The 25,036-nt window shown below is 38.8% G+C and overlaps 1 protein-coding gene across 1 annotated transcript in view; it reads right to left on the bottom strand.

Moving 5' to 3' along the window:
- Positions 1-16,803: 16,803 nt before the first annotated feature.
- The window catches only part of CENPK (centromere protein K), a 30,083-nt gene continuing 21,850 nt past the window's right edge, over positions 16,804-25,036 (bottom strand). Inside the window, exons 9-10 of the mRNA XM_042028249.1 lie at positions 20,161-20,214; positions 16,804-17,870 (exon numbers count right to left, since the gene is read on the bottom strand). Coding sequence (XP_041884183.1) covers positions 17,712-17,870; positions 20,161-20,214 — 213 coding nt within the window. The 3' untranslated portion in view covers positions 16,804-17,711. The remainder of the gene's footprint in view (positions 17,871-20,160; positions 20,215-25,036) is intronic.

Raw genomic sequence — 25,036 nt, 5'->3', positions numbered from 1 at the left:
CTGCCATCGCCCCGCTGCCATCGCCCTGCCCGTCCCGCGCCCCGTTACGGGCATTAATAAAAGGAAACCTCTTCAACACCCATTTCCAGCGGATGGGAGGCGGTGTCTGAAGCCCGCGCGGCCAGCGGCAGCCGGGCCAGCACCGCGCCAGGGTTGAGGGTCCCGGCCCTGCCCGCACAGCGCTTTCAGTTTCATTTGCGGCGGGGAGCAGGGCGGGGGCCGCGGCACCGTGTCCCCGTCTGGCAGGGCTGGAAGGTGCGCACGGGAGCGGGCAGCTGGCGGCCTGCGGAGCGCCCCTGCTCCGGGAAGCCAGCGGTGCCGGGGAGAGGGTCACACGGACGGAGTGGGTTGGAACTCCCACTTGCCCTCTTAACCACCAAGCCAATTTCCGATTGCCGAAAAAAGAGGAAAAACAAATCCTTCCTGAACCTACGTTCTAAGGTTTCAAGCTTCTGCTAACTATATTTCCCAAATGGTGCGGGTGCGGGTTTTCCTCCCCAGCCGGAGGTAGTAGGTGTAATTGCACCTTCTGGTGAATCTATAATATCTGGCTGGACTGTGAAGTAATTGGAGAGACAGGTCCAAGAGCACAGCTACTCCGGGACCTCTCCGAGCGTCGAAAGAGCAGGATCCGCCTGCAAAGTCAAACAGCCAGCAGGACTCTGATGGTCAGCAAGGGCTGGCTTTGTGCCCCGTGAGATGGAGAAATCAGAGCTGTGGCTGTTACTCGTCGTTTCAAATAAACGCTACACAATTACCTTTGAATATGAAGCACTGCTGTAGTTAAATTACATTCTATATAGAAGTACGTGAAATTTCTTTTAACTGCAGTTCTAACAGAACAAGAACAACGTCCTAAATAGCTAGTTACCTTTGTCACCATTCATTCTGAAACAGCACAGTGAACACGTAGTTGAGAGATCCTTTTACCGTCGCCGGGCAAAGTAATGTAACAATAGTTAGGGGAGTAGCAGAATGTATCACTGCATTGAAAACCGGAGCTATAAAATCGATGCTCCTTGGGAATAGGGGCATTCAGAGAGAAACGCTTTATTCTGGAAATGGATCTCCAACCTGCTCCCCCCGGGATAATTGCTCATACCGAGGGCGCCATCCTGCGTCGGCGAGCGGGGGGAGCGCCCGCGGCGTGCAGGGATGCTGGCTGGGGAGACATTTCGCCCTTCTTCCTCTTCATCCTGTACGTGCGTGAACAGTTGCCGCTTTGGTGGGCACGTCTACTTTATTAAAACAGCTATTTCTAAGACTGAGAAGAGCATTTTTTGTTAATATTCCATAGTTCCTGCTCCTGCAGCAAATCATTATATGCGATGTTCGCATGGATAAGCCACCAAGCACGATCTGCTCAGATGCAGCCAGGTGTACCTGAGTCACATCGCCTACCTCCATGGACAGGCACTGTGACAGGTTCTACTCAACCTTTTCTGCAAACTCAGTGGTACCTACAGAGAGCTCGGACAGTCTATCCTATTGAAAGGACAGACTGTGAAGAGACTTTTTTTTTTTTTACACATTTCTGCATCAGAACCAAATAACCTTTTGAATAGACAGACACACACATCACAGCCAATTGCCTCATGGCTATGGTATCCTCGGGGGATTTGGGAGACCTGCCTTCAAATCAGACCCTGCCTGAATCAGACTCAGGAATGTTCACGTTGCTGTCTGATGGCTGAGATGAGGACTATTCTGGTGTTAAGGACTGGACTCTCCTCCTTGGACCTGCTCCACTGTGTATACCTGAATAAATACTCATCAAGCTAAAAAGAAAGACAGCTTATCACTGTCTGGTTAGGGCCCTCACATGGATTCAACTCCTTGCTCTAAACCCAGCAAAGTAAAGCAAAGATATATGGACTTTGCAAAGACCAGCTGCTTGCTCAGACCAACAAATTATTTATTCCCCGTTCCAGACAACTACAGTTTATTACCTAAGCCTACTGGTGTATATATACCAGTCAAAACTGGTCTACTACCAGGAAAAGCTTTGGCTCATCTTTAGAAATTCCGGACTGTCTGTAATTAGAATTTCTGACAGAATTCCCATTACAGTTTGACTTACCTGTTTTGCTTTATTGTATAAAACTATATTTCAGAGTGAACCTCATTCAGATAAAAACAGTGAGCTCATTTGGTGACTTTTATTTTCGTTTTCTCAGCCCAAATATTATCTATATACATATTTATGAACTGCAACTTTTTAGAGAAAAACTTGCACAGGAAGTTGTACACAGATTCTTAGTATAAATGTTTCTTTGCTGCAGTTAGAAGTCTTTCTAGGAGGGATAGTAATTTTACTCAGAATTCTAGTACTAGGTATAAACTATTTAGGCAACCATGTCTCAGAAGCTCTGGGCAGGATTACAAACTTATTGAGCACAGAGCACCTTAGTCTTATGTCTTAACCTGTTTCTTAGTGTTTGCTCGCCATGGAAGTAAGTAGCTAAAACAGTCTTGACTTCAGGCCTTTGAATCCTTTAGTATGTTATTCAACAGCTTTTAAGATTGGGAAGCACACTCTTTTGTTTAAATAAATATTAATATTGAACTTGAATTTAGAATTGTTAGATATATTTGGAGGTATTGGGAGTTAATTCCAGAAATCTTACTTTTTACTGAAATAAATATAGAAGAGAAAGCAAGAAGTTAAGAGTGTTTCTGTAAAATGTGGTTATTGTTACCTGTACATTTGGATGTACATGCTTGAAAGTATGTTTGTTTTGGTTTGGGGTTTTTTTCCCAGGTAGTAGTTTCAGCTGGTTAGTGAAGACTTGAAGACTGTAACCTATTTTATTTAGAAATATCCCAGCAGTGTTTGTGGAGAGAATAACCCTTTTTAGGAATTAGATATAAACTGATGTTATAAATTACTTAACTACTGTAAAATTTAAATACAGTAAATAATTAAAATACTTCCATTGACCATAGAGTTGAAAAAGTAGTAATGATAAACTTGCATTTATAGGTGCTATACTTTCTGCGCTTCTAAGGGGAAAAGTTTTTGATGTGCATAAGGGTTTATTTTTAATCCCCTGAAATAAAAGTTTTTAGGGGTACTTAAAGGTAATGTTGCTATTGAAATCCAGTATCTTTCACTGACTTTGCCTTGTAAATGATCTGAATTCAGACCGCTTACAAATCTCACCATCCCTTGCAGGAGGAGATCTTACAGCATCTCTAGAAATGGCCCCAGGCTATGTATGTTCAATTGTGCCTGCTACATTGCATTTCAGAGGGAGAATGCATATCAAAGTGTACTTTAAGTTGGAAAATGCATGCCTTTTGAGTTGAGCTGTTCTTGATGGCCGTCTAAAACAAAATTAACGATGGTGCATTTGGCTTCAAGTATGGCTTTGAGGCTACTTCTGCCCAGCAATGCAGTATCGCCAAGAATGTCTTCATTTAAATAAGAAGAGCCTTGCCAAAGGCAGGATGGTAGGTCTGCCTTTTCCAGGATCCCCACAAGAATCTCTGTGTGTTATGCTGATGTGGGGCGTATCCTCACCCAAGCCCCCTTGTGTCTGCAAGACCCTGTGAACCCTGACTACCCGATTATTTTAGTTTTAGATTTAGAAATAAAACTGGAAAACTTAATGTAAGTTTGGCATCCTCCATAATGTCCATGCCAGTTTCCTCCCCGGTGAACATAGATGAGACAGGGCAGAGAGATCAGAGAATATGAATGCAATGAGAGTAACATTTAAATCTTGCTCAAAACATGGGAGGGTTGGAGAGTGAGAAGGGTAAAATTAAGTATCTGTTAAAACCTGAGATGAGGAGTCTTAGACTCATCAAACTGATTAGGGAAATCCTATAGCAGAATGGATGTTTGCCTCAAATTTTGCAGGCAAATAAGATGAAACTGATCCTATCCTCATTAAGATTGAAGTAGAAAGTAAAGAAAAAAAATTCAATAAAGTTCCACATGAGAACAGGAACAATAGTAAACAGAAAAAAAGTTAGATAAATCAGATGAGGGAGTTGTTTTATTTCAGAGTTTTTCGCGCTTTGTCTATTTCCAGCTTTCCAAGTCAAGAGAGAGATACCAGAAAGATTAGGTCAGTAGGCATGTTTAAAGGGAGCACTTCCCAGCTATATGTATTATAGTTTTTCTGTGTATTCTCATTTTGTTATTTTCCTATTTCCAGAGAAAGTTGTTTGTAAGATCTGAACAATCTGTAAAACTTAGAGAGAGCAAAGCTGAGACAAATTATATGATATGTGGAAAATGTGTATGTGGAAAATCTCTATGAAAAAATTTGGCAAATGGTATTCCTCAAAGATTAGCGTACACAGAAATATATAAAAGCTGTGCAGAAAATCATAGCAAATGCATAAGAATTCAGGTATTTTGGTTTTAGAATGAAAAATCTGGAATTAACTCACAGGAAGACCTGGATATTACCATGCAGAACACTGCAGCATTTTGCAGTCTGGCACTCAGCTCCAGGAATGACACTCCTAGTGCAGAATTAGGCATCTTGGTCTCAGGTGCCTGAGTGACTTTTTTAGTTTCTGAATTGAAGGAGAGTAGTGATGAGCATCACAGACTGCTCATTTAGTATCTTCTGAACCATGTGGTGATTCCCCTTTTCTTGATATGCTTTGTATAAAAATGTAGACACAAACACCAATGTCAGAGATTGTAAAATTGGATCATGAAATGAGCAGAGATTTGTTTTGAATGGAAAAAATTGGACTTTCCATATTCCTGGGCTGTATAGGTGGAAAAGATTTATTAAAGAATCTGGAGCATACTGTGCATACTTACAACTTTGTCCAATTTAGGTGGGTTTCTGGCATTCTTTCTACCACACTGTCTTGCAGTTTATAAATGGAAATAACTTTCATACATGCTGTTAAGACAATGGTTTGAGGAAGAATTGAAAAAAACTCACCTCTCCCCTTGTAACTTTTCTGTGTCCCTCCAAAATGCAAAAACTTACTGAATGCTGTAAGGTGTTATGTTAATGTGGTTAGTAAATGTGTTTCTTTCCTCTTATCTCACAAGTAACTTCATTGTTCTTTTTTTTTTTACAGGATTATCACAGTATTAACATCTTGTGTTTATGGAAAACAGTGTTCTGCTTTGAAGGAGTTTATTAACGCCTCTTCAAAAAGTCCAGCATTTCCCTTTTCCAACTTATTTAGGATTGGTTGGTTTTGCATGAAGCTGGTCTGTGCAGCACTAAGTGCTCTGACCCTCTTCTATGTGTCTAACCTGGAAGTGATTAGACACTGCAGATCGGAGAGTAGAAAGGAGAACTGCCATATATGCTTGTCCCATTCTTTGCCCAGTTAACTCAAGTTATCTCCTTGTAGGTGCTCTTGAAGTCAAAATCCAGGGCCAGATGAATCTTTTGGTATGACCCAGCAGTTGGTTTTATGTTAAAAGCAATCCTCAACTCTTTCAATACAAATGTAGGAGGAATAGCTTAAAACCACCTGCTATTCCCACTAGTTCCCACTGCAATCCACTGCCATTCACACACATCCAAAAGAATCCACTGCACTGCTGACTTTCACACTGGGGCAGCTCAGGAACATATATATATTGTATTTAGCTGCTCTGCTGTGAGACCAGTGATCTCCCATGAGAGAACAGTTACAAAAAGAAGTCCTAGAAAAGAACAGTTACTGGTCCTCTAGCAACGACCACAGCTATTTGTCAAATGAACCTCGCAAGGCCCTCTGACATTTATACACAGCTTGGGAGAAAGAGCAAATACCATGATGCTTGAGATCTATATAACACCTTCATAGTAATTAGTGCTATGAATCTTCTGTTATTCTTCTAAATATTCTTGAAATACACTCAGTCTTGAATATATTTCTGTTTGCTATTTGGTAAAAGAATTCAGCTACAGTCTAAAGACAAAACTAAAGTAAAGGACTTGAAATAAAAGATCAATAAGTTTTCCAACATCAAAAGTATCTTTTTCACATCTACTGAAAACTCAACTGTGCATTAAAATCACAAACAAAATTTTGTTTCTAAGGAGTGAAAAGAGTACCTTTCTTAGCTATGGGCCTCTGTACTCTGGGCACAATCTATTGAAATATGAACTGGGTTTGGCATACTTCTGTTCCTGCTGTAGCCATTAGGGGATTATTAACATCAATATGCAAGTTATACTGCAAAAGGATAAGATTCAATTTTTCTCAAAAACTTTCAAGATGCCTAATATGATTAAAGAGACTTGTACAGTCTATGCTATCACTTTTGCATTCTAACATGAAATAACCATAAAACCATCCAGAGATATGAAGATGATGGTGTGGGACTGTTCACAGACGCTTGAGGACAAAGAATGAGCAACTTGAGCCTATGTTTGTACATACACATATTTAAATGATGACCCCAGAACAAAAGAAGCCTCATCACTGCAAACTCTGATATGGATTCACACTGATTCTTGCATCAACCTTCTGTGTTCTTGGAAGGTAACTTCTCCTGACTTCAGTTTTTCTTTTATTCAAAACAAAACAAAACAAGACAAAACAAACAAACCAACAAACAAAATCCAACACCCCCTCTCTCTATTCTCTCCATGCCTGAAACTCAATTGATGGTAATAACTTCGGTGTATTATTTTTGTAGACTTTTTAATTAATAGTACATCAGGAGATTTGTCAGCCAAAATAAAAGTACTCAAAGCAAATGGAGTAACAGCTAAAGAAATCTACAAGCTTGGAGAAAATTCTGGACATTTATTTTTAGCTCATTTCATCCACAGCTGCATCTACACAATTTCACTCACAGATAAGGTTATCTGGCAATAAATAAACTTCTATATAAGTTATTGCATAAGCAGTTTTCTTCATAGATTTAATTATACACTTAACACAACTCTTCCCATACTGATATTCTGTATAAAGTTTGGCTAATAGCCAACTTAACATTGTATTTATGAGGACAATCAGTGGAACACATAAAGAGCACAAACACGGAGATATCCCACCTGCAACTGTGTATCTATGACTTTTTTTCTGCTGTCTTTAAAAGAAGGTCTTAAAGGTTTGCCTGTTTCCCATGCCAGCTACTGCTCATCCTGAGTAGTGCAGAAGTGAAAGTTTAGTATTGTGCTTTACCAGATATTATTGGTGTTTCCCAGCAGATCAAATGAGACTCCAAGGGAGGTATAATTAAGCATTATTTTTTTCATACTTCAAGGATCTGCATAACTGAGTTTAAATTAATGCAAGATCCCACCTTCACTACAGCTGGTACAAATTTTAAGGCCAAAGCATCTTTTGATAAATGTACAAAAATATAGTATATTTTGTAAAAATGTATTTTACAGCTACTTCCTCCTCTGCAAGGCTGCTTATTCCCCTAGCCTTGGCTCATACTTCCAAAGTATTAGTTTTAAGCATCACCTGTGGGTATAGCCTGTCCTTTCTATTTAAAGTCTAGACACAGGGCATTTCTATTTCTCATCTTCCAAAAGCTGTCCCTGGGCCATTCTCTTTCTCTGTCCGCGGATAGTCTATCTGACTTTCAGAGGTGAGAACTGGGATTCTCTCTGAATAGGCTTGGGGGAGGGTACAGGGGTAACCTTTGCTCTTGCTCAGCCCCAGAATCTCGGCTTTGCACATGAATGAATACTTTTCTATTGGGGTCTTTCTTTTGGGGGATGAAACAAATTAACTGCGAAAGAGTACCAGGGATTTCACTTTGTGCATTGTCTCTGCAAAGGTTTTCTCTGAGACTCCATGAAAAAAAGAAATTCAGCAGCTTGAAATGCCCAGTGCAAAACTTTCAGAACAAGCAGGGCAGCCCAGCATTTATCATGCTGTACTCTACAGTAAATCACAAAAATCGCTTACACACAAAAATTACTTACTAGCTACACGGTTTCTTACCAAAGATGGGATGTAAAATGCATTGGTGTAATTCTTCTGAAGTACAACTGTAGCTTTGAAGATTGAAAGTTTTCTGTTTCTTTGATCTCTGCTCTCTAAGAAGGACAGGACCAGGTGTTTGTAAATTTTTTCTCTTTTTTAATATAAGAATTTGGGGAATTTGCTGAACTATAATGTGCAGAAAAGGATATTTATTTTTATCTTGAGAACAGGACTCAAATGCAGCAACAAAATGCACACACTCTCTATTAAGTATGATTAGATACTATGAATGTTTTTCTCAAAAAAATCCTCATTGTGCTTGTGCTATAAACATGACATATGTCCAAGTAAATGTGCCTGGATGGATGCATTGCTATCAAAGTGTTTTCTGCCCCTTGCTAGTTTAGGCTTCTAAGCCTCTCAGAAGTTCTTCCAGTTTTTTTGTCTATGTATTTTACATGAAACACAGGAATTAATCTTGTGTAACTCAGAATGAAAAAGCTGTAGAAAAGGATACCATTGCTTGTGTTTTGTTGGCTATAAAGTATTTAATATAACACTTATTAAATCTTAAGTATTTTCAGGTGAGCCAGTGACACTGATCAGCAATACTGACAATAAACTGCCATCTGCAGTGGGATCGACAAAATATCATGGCTATTCTAATTCTGTCTCCCTCTCTGATCCTGGTCGAGGAGAAAGTGAATTCTTCCCCTGAGACCTCTGAGACACATTAAGAATATTAATGGTAAATATGTGCATTATTAGTGGTGTGTGTATTCAATCCAGTGGTTATTACCTCTTAGCTTATTAAAGAACTTCGCACATATAAGAAACAGCTTGCTGTAGATGAGCTGGCAAGGTCTCATGGGCTTATTGACCTCAATATAAATTCATATTAAAAGAATTATAGTATTTTAATCAGATCTACTTACATAGATTTAAATATAGATTTGTCTCATGAAATGTATGTAAGTAAAAATGTAAACTGTACATATGCTGGTATTAGACAGGCAGAGCTACACTTTAAATTAATTACTTTATTTTCTATAAAATAATGCTTTGCTGTATTAAAAAAACCCCCACTAAATCTGATCCTGTCTTATGGCTAAACTACTGTCTTTCAACTCAGATTCCTAGCTTTTCTCATCTTTGTTTTTGGACAGGCTTTTTCTGAAACATTCAGATGGTTTGATAGTAGCAAACTTACAAGCAGCACATATTTGCAATTGAGAAGTCCTTATAGCTGAGAATGGGGAAGGGGCTCTCCTTTTGCTGATTATGCATTAAGATTCAGCTTTTCTGATAGGTGCACAGCCCTTCAAGATCTAGATTACCCAAATTATTTTTTTAAACACAGTCAAATTTAACTTGGACTAATTAACGGTATAGTTGGAAAGTAATTTGCATGAATGACGAACACTGCTTTTTACCCCTTTGAGAAAAGATAAAAGTAATTAAAAGGAACTCCTGTTTTAAAATTCAGGAGGGGTGTGTCTGATATACTTCTTATCCATCTTTATTCCTGTTATTTTACTAAATTAAACATACCTGATTTTTTTCACAGTACTGGTAATAAGATCAGAATCTCTGTACAAATATTACAACTTTTTCAGAATAGGTAATTTTTATTTCCCAACTTCACACTTGGTCATCAGGCAATCATCCCACATCAGGCAGCATAATACTTTAAACCTCTGAGCTATAAAGTCATAGACTGGCCAGCTGGAAGCAAAATAGGTTTCCCCTTACCCATTGCCAATGCTTCTGGACTCAACCAATTCCCTGAAGAAAAATGACTATATACTTGGCACAGAGCAACTGCTAAATTTAAATTCCTCCTGCCTCTATATACTAAGCTTTCTATTTGATTCAACACTAAACTCCTATGATTTGGCCAGCTTCTATTCAGAAAGGGATCTTAGCCATCAATAAATTTACTGAAAATTATTCTTTGCTTTTCTTTCCTTAATAGTACTAAAAGGAAGTTTCAGTGAAATAGAAGAAGTGGCAGATGCAGCCAACCTAACATGCCATCAACAAAAATTTTGGCTATTACCTGCACCACTCCTGAACTGCTTCATTTCTCTTATGAATTACAGGTGTCTGTAGCAATGTGTGTATTTAACCAGCAAATCTGAACTGAATGCAAATTTTCTAGAAAGGCTTGGAAGAGGAAAGTAATCTGAATAGTCACTTTTATGAAATGGAACTATTTTATTTAGGGTTCTCAGCTATTTCTGGAACTACATAAGATCCATCAAACATCTTACGGAAGATCATTGTACCCTTCTCTTGTGATTCTTTAAAGTGCTACTAAAATGAAGAAGCATTATCTATGTAATTCAGCAGACATTTATTTAATCTACACATTTAAGAGTTCTCTGATATCCATCCTCTAGAGAAAATTTAGTTGCCAGATTAGTATCTTTATCTTAGATTATAAACTAGCCATATGTATTGCAAGCCTGATGGAAACTGGATAGCAGGTGAATAAGTATCAACAACTTTGGTTTAAGAAATCAATACTAAAATGCAACTGTTACAGAAGCAGAAGCATAATTCTCCTTTATTGTGAACAGTGAATTCTTACTCTAAAATTACTGTATGTGCAATACATGGACTGAGATTTTAACATCATAGCAAGCAACATAATTTTTTAAAAGTATTTTTTAGTCTACTAAAAGATACGGCAGTGCTTCTATGTATTGAGTAGTATATAAAAACAGTAGCATGCTATTTGTACTTCATTATATATCACCATGCCAAAAGGAGAAAACAACTTTCTAAAAATTATTACATCCTGTCTTATCCTTTAATTATCAATTTTTATTAAAGGAATAGTGATTATAAACAAAAATAATCTATTTTGATATCTAGCTGTCATATGGAATATTAATAGAGCATTGCAATGATTACTTACTGCTTAAGTTCAGTTGAAACAACCTGTCAATAAAAAATGTAATTTTGAACTCTTTTACTATTGTCAGGAAATCACAGGATTTCCTTAGCTATGCAAAAAGCAGGCATAGATCTTTCAAACAAAACATTTTTGTGGGAAAATATAACACTAATTAATATATTAAAAATATTCTCTTTGGTCTGACTAAGCTGAGTTTTGTCTTACAGACAACTGTGTAGTTTGCTAATAATTTGCCAAACACCCATATCTGAAAATATTTTTTCATATAAGCCTGATCCCTGCTGTACACATGCATGTCTACTGGAAAGCTTCACATTAATATTCATTTTGCTTCTTGAGTTCTGAACTGCCACAAGTCAGTTGTTTGAAAGGGTAACACATCAGCTTGAGTTCAATTATTTCAGTATCTTTTTTTTTCTAGGCACTCTTGCTTTTTAGAATTGGCACTGGGTTTGTGTCCCCTCAAGGAATCATGTGCATGTTGACTACCATCCAGATTGTATTTTTTAATAAAAGCAGCTTGAAAACAACCTTGCTAAAATGTCGCAAAGATAACTTTGTTCAGCAGGTATGATAATGCTTCTTTGATGCTGCAGTAATCCAGTGGCACGGTTTCATCCCTGGTACAGCCCCACAGTCAGTCTTATCTCCAGTGGAAAAGAACTTCAGCAGGAATTAATTTGTCTGAGTAAAATAACTCTCTCTTGATTTAAGGTGAAGGCTTACATCTAACTCCTGGTAGTTCTACATGGAGTTAACTGATTTGGTTTAGGACGTTCCTGGCACAGCACAGGAGACTTCTTGTAAGCACTCTTGCTATTGTACATCATTCTGGGACTCTGTCGTCCCCCGATTTACTTTGGTTTGTGTGACTTGGCTTTCTGAGAAGTGCTGCTTCTCTTGCAGTAACTCACAGTTGATGTAGTGATGTAATATTTCATAAAATGAATATCTCTGTTACATTATAAAATTTGAATGCTGCTTCTTGATGAAGAGCAGACACTGTTTGACTAACAGTCAAGACACAGTTGTTATTCTCAGCTTCAGTGTTCTTAAACTGTAACCCATACATGAGAGCTTTCTTTCTGAGTTAACAATCCCTTAAATTAGCAGTCCAGAGACTTGCAAATGTTTTTTAAATTCAGCTTTGTTGTTACTGTCCACATCAGTTCTAGCCGTAAAGGGAAATTTACATTCAAATTTGTGTTGTTCTTAGAAGAATTCTGCTGGGACCCTCACATATGCAATTATGATATTATTTTTATACCTTTGTCAGTTCTTCAGTATTTTGTCTTCCCAAATAATAGATTACATGCATGTTGCCAGAATCCTGTCATATACAAGGAACTTTGTTCCAGTTACAGAATTTTTGTCAAGCTTGCACTCAGTCAAAGAATGTATTGACTGCGCAGCCTTAGCCTTCATAAGCAAAGAGCATTAAAATTAAGCTCCTGTTTGCAATCAGGGCTTGTCCTGCAGTTAGAGCCATCTGGCAACTACCCAGTAAAGTCTAGATGAATTTTTAATTTCCAAAACAGGTAGGAGAACTATTCTGAACAGACTAACTTTAAATTCAGCTAGGCTGAACAGTTTCACCTTCCATTATGAAACACACACTGCTCCCTTTCTATTAAGCAACTTCATTTATATTAACCTCAGTCTTTGGATTCTTTCTTTAAATACAACAAATTAATTACCTTGTTTTCTAGTGTTGCAGTTCATTTTTGTAGGACTATAAATAACATGTTGCTGAATCTAATAAAAATACAACTTCCAATGCAATGAGTTTGACAAAACAAAACCTTTTAAGAGTGAAATAGACATAAATACAGAAAGAAATTATACTGAAATAAAAGCACGCTGCCCATTCAAATAAAAACTTAGATGCAACTGCAATAGGTTATGCATACAGAGTAGCATTGCAAGCTTGTTCTTTGGCAACATTTAATATAAATTAATAACCATAAGAGTTTTACAGTCAGTGCAAATAGTCATAAAATTAATCAGTCTGTTAAATAAAAACAATAGAAGTAGCAAAGAAGAACTTTTATAACAGATACCAACTTCAAGCACTGTAATTTGTTTCTGTGGATAAGTTAGTGTTTTAGTAAAGATGTGTCTAGATCATGTCACCAAGAATAATTGATTGCCTCATCCCCAATCAAAATTGCCTAGTGTTCTGTTAAAGGAAATAAAACACAACCACTTTATAATCTTAAGGAAACTTGAGCAAACAATTGTTAAGGAAATGAATGGACTAGTTATTTATCAATTAAACTGCAACACTAATCTAGTTAGTTTTTATTTTAAGTCTTTCTGCCTGAAACTATCTCCAGCAACTCATTTAATGCAACCTAAATTAAAACTACAACAGGAATACCACCAAAATTACATTTGTCTTGGCTAGCTATAATCAAAAGCTCACTTGCAAGCACCTGCAAGCAGCATCTGTTGCCAAATAGAGAAGGCAAGATTATGTTTCATTTGACACAATAAATTTTCTAAAGTACAGAATTTAAAACGTTTGCAGAACAAAGAACTTCTTGTATCCACGACTGATTATAATTACGAGTAGTTCGGCACTGCTGAGGTACCTTGGAATGCTCATTGTTTAACCTGGAAATAATCTACTAAAACATAGTGTATTACCTGAGAATATGCACAAAATAGAGTCTCATTGCCTTAATCACTAGAATGTCATGCTTGGAAATAAGTAGGAGTATTGTGATCAAAACTTTTTGTGCTAAAACAGTTTGAAGCAAAATAAATAAGCAAATAAAGTACAAATGCAATGAGAACAAAACAAACCAAAAACCCCCCAAACAAAAACCCAACCACCCCAAAATGGCAAACAAAGAAACAAAACCAAAACAGAACAAAACAAACACAAACAAAAGAAAGCCCACAAAAAAACAACCAAACAAAAAAACCCCCACACCAAAATAATACAAAACAACATCAACCAAAAAACCCCCCAAACAACAAAAACCAACACAAAAAACCACCCCAGACCAAATCCAGTAAACGAAACTAAAACACTGACAAAAAAAAACCTTTCAGAAAATACATGGACTCGCTATCTTTTGTGAATACATAACTATGAAAGATGACTTAAAGATTTAAACAGGTACAAGACTGCTTGCTATCATATGCTTTTCCTGCATTTATCACATGCTTTCCTTTTTTAAAAAAACTTCAAATTCAATGTAAGACACAGAAAATATAGCATTATTTTACCAAAATACTAACGAACGTTCAAGGATTCAAGATAGGCTTATTTTTCCAAGGTTATATTATATGCCTGTAACTACCTACAGCACTCTTCATTAGCATCACCTCCACTCTCTCAAAACCACAAACAAATCTTGTGTATTTCTGCCAAAACTTTACATCCAGAAACTTTTATGCCAAACTCTCAAAATCACATTTTTTTTAATGTAGCAAAATCCAGATAAATATAGCAGTTGCATTTAATGCCACTATCAAAAGGTGAAAATCTGCAGAATAATTTAGTTATTTCTCTAGGAAATCACATCAGTAAGTTTGTCCCAACACAGTGATTTGCAGAGTTGAGTCTGTGAAGGCAGGCATGGTCTGCTCTTCCTTGTAACCTTGTAATACTGCATGCAAGAAGGTGTACATGTTACTAGATGAATTTCCACTCAATATGAAGTTTGCTGTGCTGATGTATTACAAAAAGCAAGAAGAGTCGGGGGCTCTGCACAATATGCACATTCCAGAAGAATCACTATTGTTTAATGAGTAATTTTTTTCCTCTTCATGTAAATGCCAGTCTGATGTCTAGATCACACCAAATCAGAATGGAAAGTTAATGCTCCCTCGGGGTGAGATTTTCTACTGAAACAGTCACGGGAAAGCACCGGTCTCCAAGGTTTGGCCTCTGATTCAGCAGGTGACTGCTCATCCATGAATTATGCCCTGGATGGTGACACAGTTGTGACTAACATCTTACTCTTAACCATATAAAAACCACCAGCTCCACACTGGGAGAATATGATATGTGTTAGATGGAGAAGTTGCCTGGTTATTTGGTGCAGAGGCAGAGCTGTGAAAGGTTTTAAGCAGTGCCAATATTCCAGGGATACAGGTCTAATCAAATAGACCCAGCCAAGTACAAAACTTCCTTACTAAGTAATGACTGAAATCAAAGAAATCTGTCTTTTTGCAGCTTGTTATCCTGACATCTGTCTTGATCCGCATGGGTTATAACACGAAGATTTAGGTTTACCAAGGAGCCTGATTGTCCCTAGACAGGTATGGCTGAGTAGGGAACTGCTGGTCAACTAAAAGAAAAGAAGCAAAGGCACAGGCAGAGTGGCAGGATGACCTTCTTCAGCCTGCTGGCACTGCTCTTCCTATGGCACCCAATGGGATACCATTGGCCTTCTTGGCCACAAGGACACACTGCCAGCTCATAGATCAGTTTGTCATCTTACTCACACTTGGTAGTTCTCAATGTTCATTTAACATCCTGGCTTTTTTTGATATTAACCTTTGTAGAGTTAAAAATTGACAGTTAAGCTAAAGATAAACAAATCCTAATTTCACAGAATGCACATAGAGCCCCAATATTAGCATTTAACGGAGGTGTTAATTCCAAACCAGCAACTGTTACTCAGACATACACAGAGAGAAAAACTTAAGAAATTACTTTCAATGTACTTCCCAACCTTCCTGGTTGTTGAAAGTACTGATGAAAGATCTTACTCCCAGCTTTTTTTCATAAAGAAGATCTGTTCTTCATCACTGCCTTGATTTGCTTCAATTTACTTGTTGGGATTTTTTTAGGAGCTACAGCTTTCAGCTAGCTCTGTTTCAGTCTGAACCAGCTTCTCTTTAAAAAAACTGGCAATGCATTTTAGGCCATGAGAGAAAATGGATTATCTCTTTCTACAGCTTTTCTTCTGCTGTAGTGATTCAATCAACCCTAAGGAAAAAGCACTGCATTGAACTTTTGGGTTCTGAGCATACCCAGGGCCTATGCAGAAAGGCTTCAGAGAACTCAGGAAGATACTGTGGAGCTGCAGGAAAATCTCAGGGAATATCTATGTGTATCTCCTCAAAGTCCAACAATTAGTAGGATGGAGATTCCTGAAACAGCTGACTACCAATTTTCTTTAATAATCACTCACAAATCTGAACTCGACAAGCTTTTTTTGAAAGTTTTTATGTAATCTTACAACATATTTTATAGCAGTGAGTTTCATAATTTAATGTAAAGCTTTATGTGAGGTAGTTTCATTTAAATCTATTCTGGTATTTTACTTGGATGAGATTTGATTTTGGTATGAAAAACAATTAATATTGCATCTTCTTTAGAGCTCTTGTTTATAGATTATCCTATCTCTTTCTCAGTGCTTTGGTTTGGGCTTGGGTTTGGTTTTCGGAGGCGGGTGATATGTGTTGGTATTTTTCTTCTTTTTAAACACAAGAGGCTACTGAGTGTTTAACATTTTTTCTTCTTCTTATCAATGTCAGGACAGAAGAAGTCATCCAGGGTCAATGAAGTATCTGAGCAGTATTAATAATAACGTGAAAGGATAGCAGAATACAAAGCATTTAAACACAAATGAAGAAAAAACCCAAAAGAGACAACGCTATAAATCAAAGCCAAAAAATGTAGCTATTTGAATTTTCAATTAAAAACATTGTAAGATAAATGTATGGATTAGTCAGATTCTAGAGCTCATGGGTGAATAAGAGAGGTTAAACCACAACAGGAGGGTAGTTATACAAGTAGTATGAAGCAAAAAGAAGTCAATGTTCATGTACAACAACACACACTGCAGTCTATACCCATGCCCAATCACTCAAAACTAGACAAGATGAATGATTTTTTTGCTTACTACCTCATTAGTCTAAAAAAGGGCAATTATATTGGAACTTAGATTGGTTGCCCTTTCCTTTCCCATGTGTCCTTGCGTCATCTTTACAAGTCATCACATCAAATCACATAAACACCATTCTAAAAACCACCACATGAAAACATTCAATGATTGTATACAACACTTTATTTTTCCATCAACTGAAAAATCACTAAAGTTCCTACCTCAATAAAAAACTGCAATCTAGTTAATAACAAAGTTTATTTTCCAAAGCTTTAGTCACTACAGATATGCAAGAGTAGAATTTTTGTACTCAATACAATACAATACAATACAATAACAATGGCTACAGAAAAGACTAAGATTACAAAAAATGCCAGCATTGAGTCAGAAGGTAACTCTCAACTGACATAATTTAGAAGCTGTTGAGAGCAACAGAACAGAGACCCATTAAAAACCTTGATAAAGGTCTGAAAAAGTGAAGACAGATACTGTAAGGCAATATAGCATAACACAGTATGGGCAGTTTTGGAAGCATGCAGTGAAAGGTGCAGACTCACCATCTGCTGCACTTTGCACAGAAAGATGTGTCAGCATGCCTAAGTGTTTATCTTGAAGCCAATAAATTTGTTTGCAAAGGCTCCAAGAAACAAGGCATAACACATTCTTGAGAGGATACCTCTCTGTTAGTTCCAAATGTTTGCAAGAACATGTACAGGAGGAGTGGTGTTATTCTGAATTTTGCCTCTACAGAATACAAGAAAATACTAAAGGAAATTGAGAAGACTTCAAGCAATCCAAAAAATCTAAACCATAAAAGCAATGCAGAAAGTATGATTTTTAAAAAGGACTGGTTAACATCTTTGTCTATTACATGAACTGGCATCTTAGAAAAGCATCTTTGAGATTTTTAAGCATCTTTAAAAAATCTTCCACAATGCAAATCTTGATATAAAACCAAAGCACAAGAAATGATGGCTGATACTAAGAAAGCTTATTATGAAACCTAAGTATGTTCCAGCCCCGAAGTATGAGTACTGGTGTTGTTTTGTTTTCAAGCGCATGTGTATGTCACACTACTTGTGAAAAGCTTCAAGGCGCAATCTCTTTGGATCTTCTGGGTGTCTCAGGACTATTCCATATCGCAGCAGCAGCTCAATATAAGGTGGCCAAAATGACTCATTGATTGTTACATAAGGTTCATGTGGTGTGGTCATTAATTTGTTTATCAGAATCTGGAAGACCAAAAGGGTAAGATTTAGGAAATTAACAAAACAGCTAGATTTTTATCTCCTTTAACCAAATTTACACAAATTATTGTAATGTAGGCAATATAAGAAATAAAGGACTACAGAAGAAATATAAGAGCTGTTCAAAGTAGAAGTAAAGGACTTCCAACTAACTTCATAATATCTTTTTTGATGTAAAAAATTAGAACCAGAATCCTCCTTTTATCCAGAATAAATATAGACTAAATTCCTTATCTCAATACAGAATTAGTTAATGGAGTTAAAAACAAAATCAATTTTGTAATTCTTTTTCAGTTCATGGAGACCGTGTTCATGGCCTCATGATATTGCTCATGGGGAATATTGCGCACATTGCAGATTAAATAATCTTACCCATTCCATGGTGCTCTTTCTATTCATCCTAGATGTTTCATCTTTCTACTCAGAGCTTTTAAATGTTATACTTTCCCAATTTCAGTAAGTACAAAATATTGTCTGCTAAAGACAAACTCAAAATCCTTTTACTACCAGATTTTTCTTTTTGTAACTCACTGCTACTAAAAAAAAGACCCAAGTAAACAACTGCTCTTCTTTTTCAGAAAATTCTGCAGAATTGTTCTAGTTAATATCTTCTGTACTTCCAATTATGAGAATTTACTCCAAATGCATTATTTTAGACAAATTTTTACTTGTCTTTTCTGACACCTGATATTCCAAAATAGCCTTTATGGCTGTAACTCTTATGTGTATCTAAGAAAACATTTTCAAATTTAACAGGGACTTGAAGTGAGAAGCACACTACTCAACAAAGAAAAACCTTCCAGATTACAAGAGAAAGGGACATTGACACTTTAGGTCAGGATAGTTAAAATTTGAAATTAGTCTGAATTTTTCAAATAGTGTGTTCTTCCAAATGGAAGTCACACATTACTTGAATATGTTCACATTTTCAGGAGATTAACAATATCAGAAAAAATATGAAGGGCAATTTCAAAGCATTAGAAGAACTTTAAAATTCTTGTTCCATGAGGGCTGTGGCTATTCTAAATTCTGATCTATTTTCAAGCTCTGCCTGATTTGGCATTAAGGGGTATGCTGAGATATGTGAAGCATGTAAAATGATTTTGATCATGTAAAACCTGGGCTTTAAATTAAAGTACAACAATATCATAGTGATCAGATAATAGCATCTTAGTACCAGAAAGTTTTTATCCGTCAAGTTTTGCCTCAAGAAAAGAATTTTTTCCCCAGGGCCATCTTACATATAGATGTTTAGAACTGTCTAAGGAGGAGGAACAGGAGAATTCACTTCAAATGCTACATTTAAGACAAGAAGGAAAATTATGCTTTGCAATTCAAATTTATAAATTGCACTGCAAATAAAAATTCATACTAAGCAATGCTTGCATACTTATAAAATCAATTAGGAATGCATGAATTGGATTAATTGATTTCTTCATATGAGTTAATAATTCTGTAAATACACAAGACTATTGGTCCTTCTGAGGCTACACATTAATCGGTCCTTCTGTAACTGTTAATGTATATTTCAGAAATATTTTTCTTGAAACAGTACAAAATAGAGCATGAAATGGGCCAATTTTTTTTGTTAAACATAGTATTTGTCTCTCCTAACATGAGCCACTAAGGCGCATAAAACTTCTTTGAACTAAACATTATAAAATCAAGAAATAAGAGACAACCATTCTCCAGCCTAAACTGAACATTATTGCCACACCTCTTGTAAAAATTGGGGGTTTAATTTGATAGGAATTAAAATAGGAAACTGATTTAGATTCATAGAATGGTTTGGGGTGGAACGTACCTTAAAGATCATCTGGTTCCAACCCCCTGCCATGCGCAGGGACACCTTCCACTAGGTCAGGTTGCTCAAAGGTTGCTCAAAGCCCCATCCAACCTGGCTTTGAACACTGCCAGAGATGGGGCATCCACAGCTTCTCTGGGCAACCTGTTTCTGTGCCTTAGCACCCTCGCAGTAAAGAATTTCTTCTCAACAGCTTATCTAAATCTCTCTTAATTTAAAACTATTCCCCCATGTAAAAAGTTGCTCTTTTTATAGGCCCCCTTTCAGTACTAGAAGGCTGCAATGAGGTGTCTCCCTGCAGTCTTCTTGAAGACACAACATTCATAATCATCCTAGATTAACTATATGAATGCCCTATACTGTTATTTATCTTTAAAATAAACACATTATTATTATTACTATCATCATCATCATTGTTACATCTGAGTACTTAAAAATTCCTCTAATCTCTACATAGTAGAAACATCTTACCTCTAAAATTTCTTGCATTGTTATCAGTTTCACAGCTGGCTCTGCAGAAGAGTTCTGGAAAGATAACCACCCCCCCCCCAGTCAAATTAACAAAACCCCAAACCAGTCAGGAAAAATGTTAATTGATGAAGTAAAATAATCACACAATTATTTGATTGCATAGTACTCAATAGATGAAAACTTTTACTTAGATTTAGTCCTGACAGAAATACAAGGTAGCACTTAAATCTACGAGTTCAAAATCCTATGCTTCAAATGTAACATTTTTTGAATTATTCTGTCTGTTTTAATTTAAATAAAACCAAGTAGATCACATTTATAACGTAGTACAGAAGGTTCTGTGAACAAGATTTGTTGGGGAAAAAATATTTTACATGAGCTTTAAATAAATGTTTAGAATACAAATTTGACACAACTCAAGACTTCATTTCATAGTGCTTTAGAGTATTTTTTCATGACTTGACAATGAATACTCATTTGCTTTGCATTCAACTAAAAAATTTATCTTATCAAGGTTAAGAAATAGAACAGTTAAAGACTTTGGGTGGAAAAAAGAGGCAATGATAAAATATCACTAGAAAATTACTTGTTTTCCTTTGTAGCAAGCAAATCAAGCCATTTGTCTATAAAGTGATAGAAATTCCTTTGGCAGCAAAGGATCTGCTTGTACTGTTGCACGGTAAACCTGATTCTTTAATTTTTTGGTTTTATTCTTTTTTCCTATGCACTTCATTTCAACAAAATAAACGAGATAATATACCACTGGCTTTCTCAGCATTGATGTTGGATATGTCAATTTAGGTCCTAAGATATTAACAGGTGTGCAGCACCTTATACAAGCTCCACTTCTGGAACAGAAGAAGAATACAAGCAAAAAAGAAGAATATGTAAAAGGAAAGTCCTGAATCCTTTTTTCCAATCACAGTTTGTAATATTCTCACCTGCAGAGAGTCAGAAGTTTCAGCTTCCATGGAGAGCCTGCTCTACGGAAACTCTGCAAATCCTGGAGCTATGGCCCAATAACATCTATCTATGTGCCTTTATCTTCATACTCGGCTGAGGAAATAGAATCTACACTATCTGCAAAAAGTTCCTTAGAGCAAACATGAAGGTACTTCACAGCCTCTACTGATGTTTCCCTGGTCAAAATTACTACTAATACACTAAGTACTTCTAATCAATTAATGCTTATTAAGTCACTTTAAGCAGGATGCTCAGCATTTCATTATTTAGCCTGAAAGGCATCTTCTTCACCCTTCCAGTCAGACAATTTGCATAAACAATATTCCTCAACCTCTGACTCTTTATATTATTATCTTGGAAAAAAGAGTATTTTTTTAATCCTAGATTTAAAATGCAAGATAATTGTCACTACAGTCACTACCTATACTAAAGGTGTTGGGCCATGACAGTGGAAACCAACCTGAGCTGCTGTGACCCAGTCTTCACTCCCACTCCCAATCTGACATGCATGTGCCAGGTGACAGGAGGCTGGAACCACACCAGTGAGGCTTGGGGCAGTTCAGACTATGCCGCAGCCATGTCCTACAGACATCAACCCTGTACATTTGCCCTCACACAGAACCACTGTGAACACAAGATGCCTCCACAAAGTGAAGCAAAATTACTGATGTGCAGACTTAAGAGTTCAGTGCCAGACTGTTGAACCAGCCTCACTGCTGATAATAGAAGTCAATAAGGGATTCTCCTGAATCAACATAGCAGCAAATTTAATTGCCAGTGATTACAATGTGTATTTCCGACACTCAGTAAAACAATGTAGACAAAAATGGCTGGCTGTCCTGCCTTCTCAATTATTCACTTAGATGCAGATTAAGGGGGGATCTGTAGTTAAGCCAAGTGATCCAAGTGAGTCAAAAGATATGTCTCGGTTTTGAAAGACAGGTGTCTGCTAAGGAAGGCAGAGGCCCCCCTTGAAGTAGCAGATATAACCCCTTTTCCCTCCAAGTTATTATATTTTGAAATCAAGGGCCTTTAGGCAAAGATGTGGGAAATAGGAATAACAGTTCTTTACTCTCTCTCTCTATATATATGTATATAACCAGTCAAACAAAACAACAACAACTATGGCAGTAACAGCAATCACAAACCCAGTGCCAGCCTTCTCGGCTGTCAGGCCCTTTCCCCTCGGGTGCAGTTCCGCTCGCAGCCGGCAGGGGCGCTGGCAGCTCCCGGTGAGCAGGGCAGGTGCGATGGTTCCCCCGCGGCTGCAGGGGGCGCTCCGGAGCGAGCTTGGGGAGCACGCGGCACCGGTGCCCTGGGATCCCGGGAAGGGATGGGACAAAGGCTTCACAAACCCCTGGGCAGCCGATCCCGGACTCTCAGGAACAGCAGGCTAGAATGGCAGGCTGGAGCGGCAGGGACAAACGCAAATCCCGGGTGGCAGACGAGATGTATCCAGATGGGAAAACCCCACGGAGGCCCAGGCGGGCAGGGCGAGCAGGGCTACAGCGTAGCGAAAGCTCGAAGCAGCAGCGGGGCAGGGCAGCCACAGCCCGGTCTCCAGCAGGGCAGGGAAAGCGGCTTTTGGGGTCCCAGTGTTGTTTCCAGCAAGAAGAAAGAACGGCCAAAAAGAAAGAAGCAGCAGCTCCTTTCTCTGCAGCTTCTCTCTCCGGACGCTCAGAGCGAACTGACCCCACACCCAGGTGTAGACAAAGGAGTAGCCAGGCCCGCCCCACTCCCCTTTTTGTCTGTCTTAAGTACAGCTATTTGTCCCGTAGCAACATGCATATGGCAGAAAATTCCTTTAACAGGAAAAAACTAAGACTAACCTAAAACCCCAACATTATCCACCCCGAATTTTTTCCCATACTAACATGTTACATGAAACTTAACTTTTTTAACCATATAAATCTATGCATTACCCAAATTATATACAAATATACATGCTGATACTGATACAAGTACAGAGCCATGGGTAGTTCACCCTAAAACAAGGTCCCCTTGAGGTAAGCATCGGGTCTCTCCATCCTTTTGCATCACCCACCAGGTGCAACCTGGTCCCTGAGCAAAAATGACCCCACGGATGGGTTTGTCTTTGCTCAAGGCAGACTTTATCCAAACAGCTTTTCCAAGCATACCTCTCATGTGCACCACTGGAACCATATCTCCATCTGTTGTTTGTAGGGGTTCGGATTGGGCAGGGCCTGCTTGGCTGGTGGAGCCTCGGGTGTTAACTAACCAGGTGGCTCTTGCTAAATGCATCTCCCAGTTTTTGAAAGTCCCCCCACCCAGTGCCTTCAAGGTGGTTTTAAGCAGTCCATTACACCACTCAACCTTCCCAGCTGCTGGTGCATGGTAAGGGATGTGGTACACCCACTCAATGCCATGTTCTCTAGCCCAGGTGTTTATAAGGCTGTTCTTGAAATGAGTCCCATTGTCAGACTCGATTCTCTCAGGGGTGCCACGCCTCCAAAGGACTTGCTTTTCCAGGCCCAGGATGGTGTTCTGGGCAGTAGCGTGAGGCACAGGGTAGGTCTCCAGCCACAATGGTGGCTTCTACCATTGTGAGCACATAGCGCTTGCCTTGGCGGGTTTGAGGCAGTGTGATGTAATCAATCTGCCAGGCCTCCCCATACTTGTATTTGGACCATCGCCCACCATACCACAGGGGCTTCACCCACTTGGCCTGCTTGATCGCAGCGCATGTCTCACAATCATGGATAACCTGGGAGATACTGTCCATGGTTAGATCCAACCCTCGGTCTCGTGCCCACTTATAGGTGGCATCTCTGCCCTGATGACCTGAAGCATCATGGGCCCATCGAGCTAGGAACAGTTCTCCTTTATGTTGCCAATCCAAGTCTATCTGGGACACCTCTATTTTCGCAGCCTGATCTACCTGTTTGTTGTTACGATGTTCTTCATTAGCCCAGCTCTTGGGGATGTGGGCATCTACATGATGGACCTTCACGGATAGCTTCTCTACCCGAGTGGCAATGTCTTTCCACTCCTCAGCAGCCCAGATTGGTTTTCTTCTGCGCTGCCAGTTTGCCTCATTCCACCTTTCCAGCCAACCCCACAGAGCATTGGCTACCATCCATGGATCAGTGTAGAGGTAGAGCTTTGGCCACTTCTCTCTTTCAGCTATGTCCAGAGCTAATTGGACAGCTTTGAGCTCAGCAAATTGACTCGATCCACCTTCTCCTTCAGTAGCCTGTGCAACTTGTCGTGTGGGGCTCCATACAGCGGCTTTCCATTTCCGGCTAGCGCCTACAATTCGGCAGGAACCATCAGTGAAGAGGGCGTATTGCCTTTCACTCTCTGGTAGCTCGTTATATGGTGGGGCTTCTTTGGCACGTGTCACCTGCTCCTCTTCTTCTTCAGAAGATAACCCAAAAGTCTCACCTTCCGGCCAGTTCGTAATTATTTCCAAGATCCCAGGGCGACTTGGGTTTCCAATTCGGGCGCGCTGCGTGATGAGGGCAATCCATTTGCTCCAAGTAGCGTCGGTGGCGTGATGCGTGGAGGGAACCTTTCCTTTGAACATCCACCCCAGCACCGGTAGTCGGGGTGCCAGGAGGAGTTGTGCCTCTGTGCCGATTACTTCTGAGGCAGCCTGGACTCCTTCATAAGCTGCCAGGATTTCCTTCTCTGTGGGAGTGTAGTTGGCTTCAGATCCTCTGTAGCTTCGGCTCCAGAATCCCAGTGGTTGGCCCCGAGTCTCACCAGGCACCTTCTGCCAGAGGCTCCAGGACACACCATTGCTCCTGGCTGCAGAGGAGAGCACGTTCTTCACCTCTGGTCCTGTCCTGACTGGGCCAAGGGCTACGGCATGAGCAATTTCCTGTTTGATCTGGGCGAAGGCTTGCTGCTGTTCAGGGCCCCAGTGGAAATCGTTCTTCTTTCAGGTAAC

This window comes from Corvus kubaryi, unplaced genomic scaffold, assembly GCF_017639235.1.
Source record: "Corvus kubaryi isolate FWS band 111438036 unplaced genomic scaffold, C.kubaryi_AGA036_p1.0 37308, whole genome shotgun sequence".
Classification (NCBI taxonomy): domain Eukaryota; kingdom Metazoa; phylum Chordata; class Aves; order Passeriformes; family Corvidae; genus Corvus; species Corvus kubaryi.
This window is presented reverse-complemented; position numbering and strand designations above follow the sequence as displayed.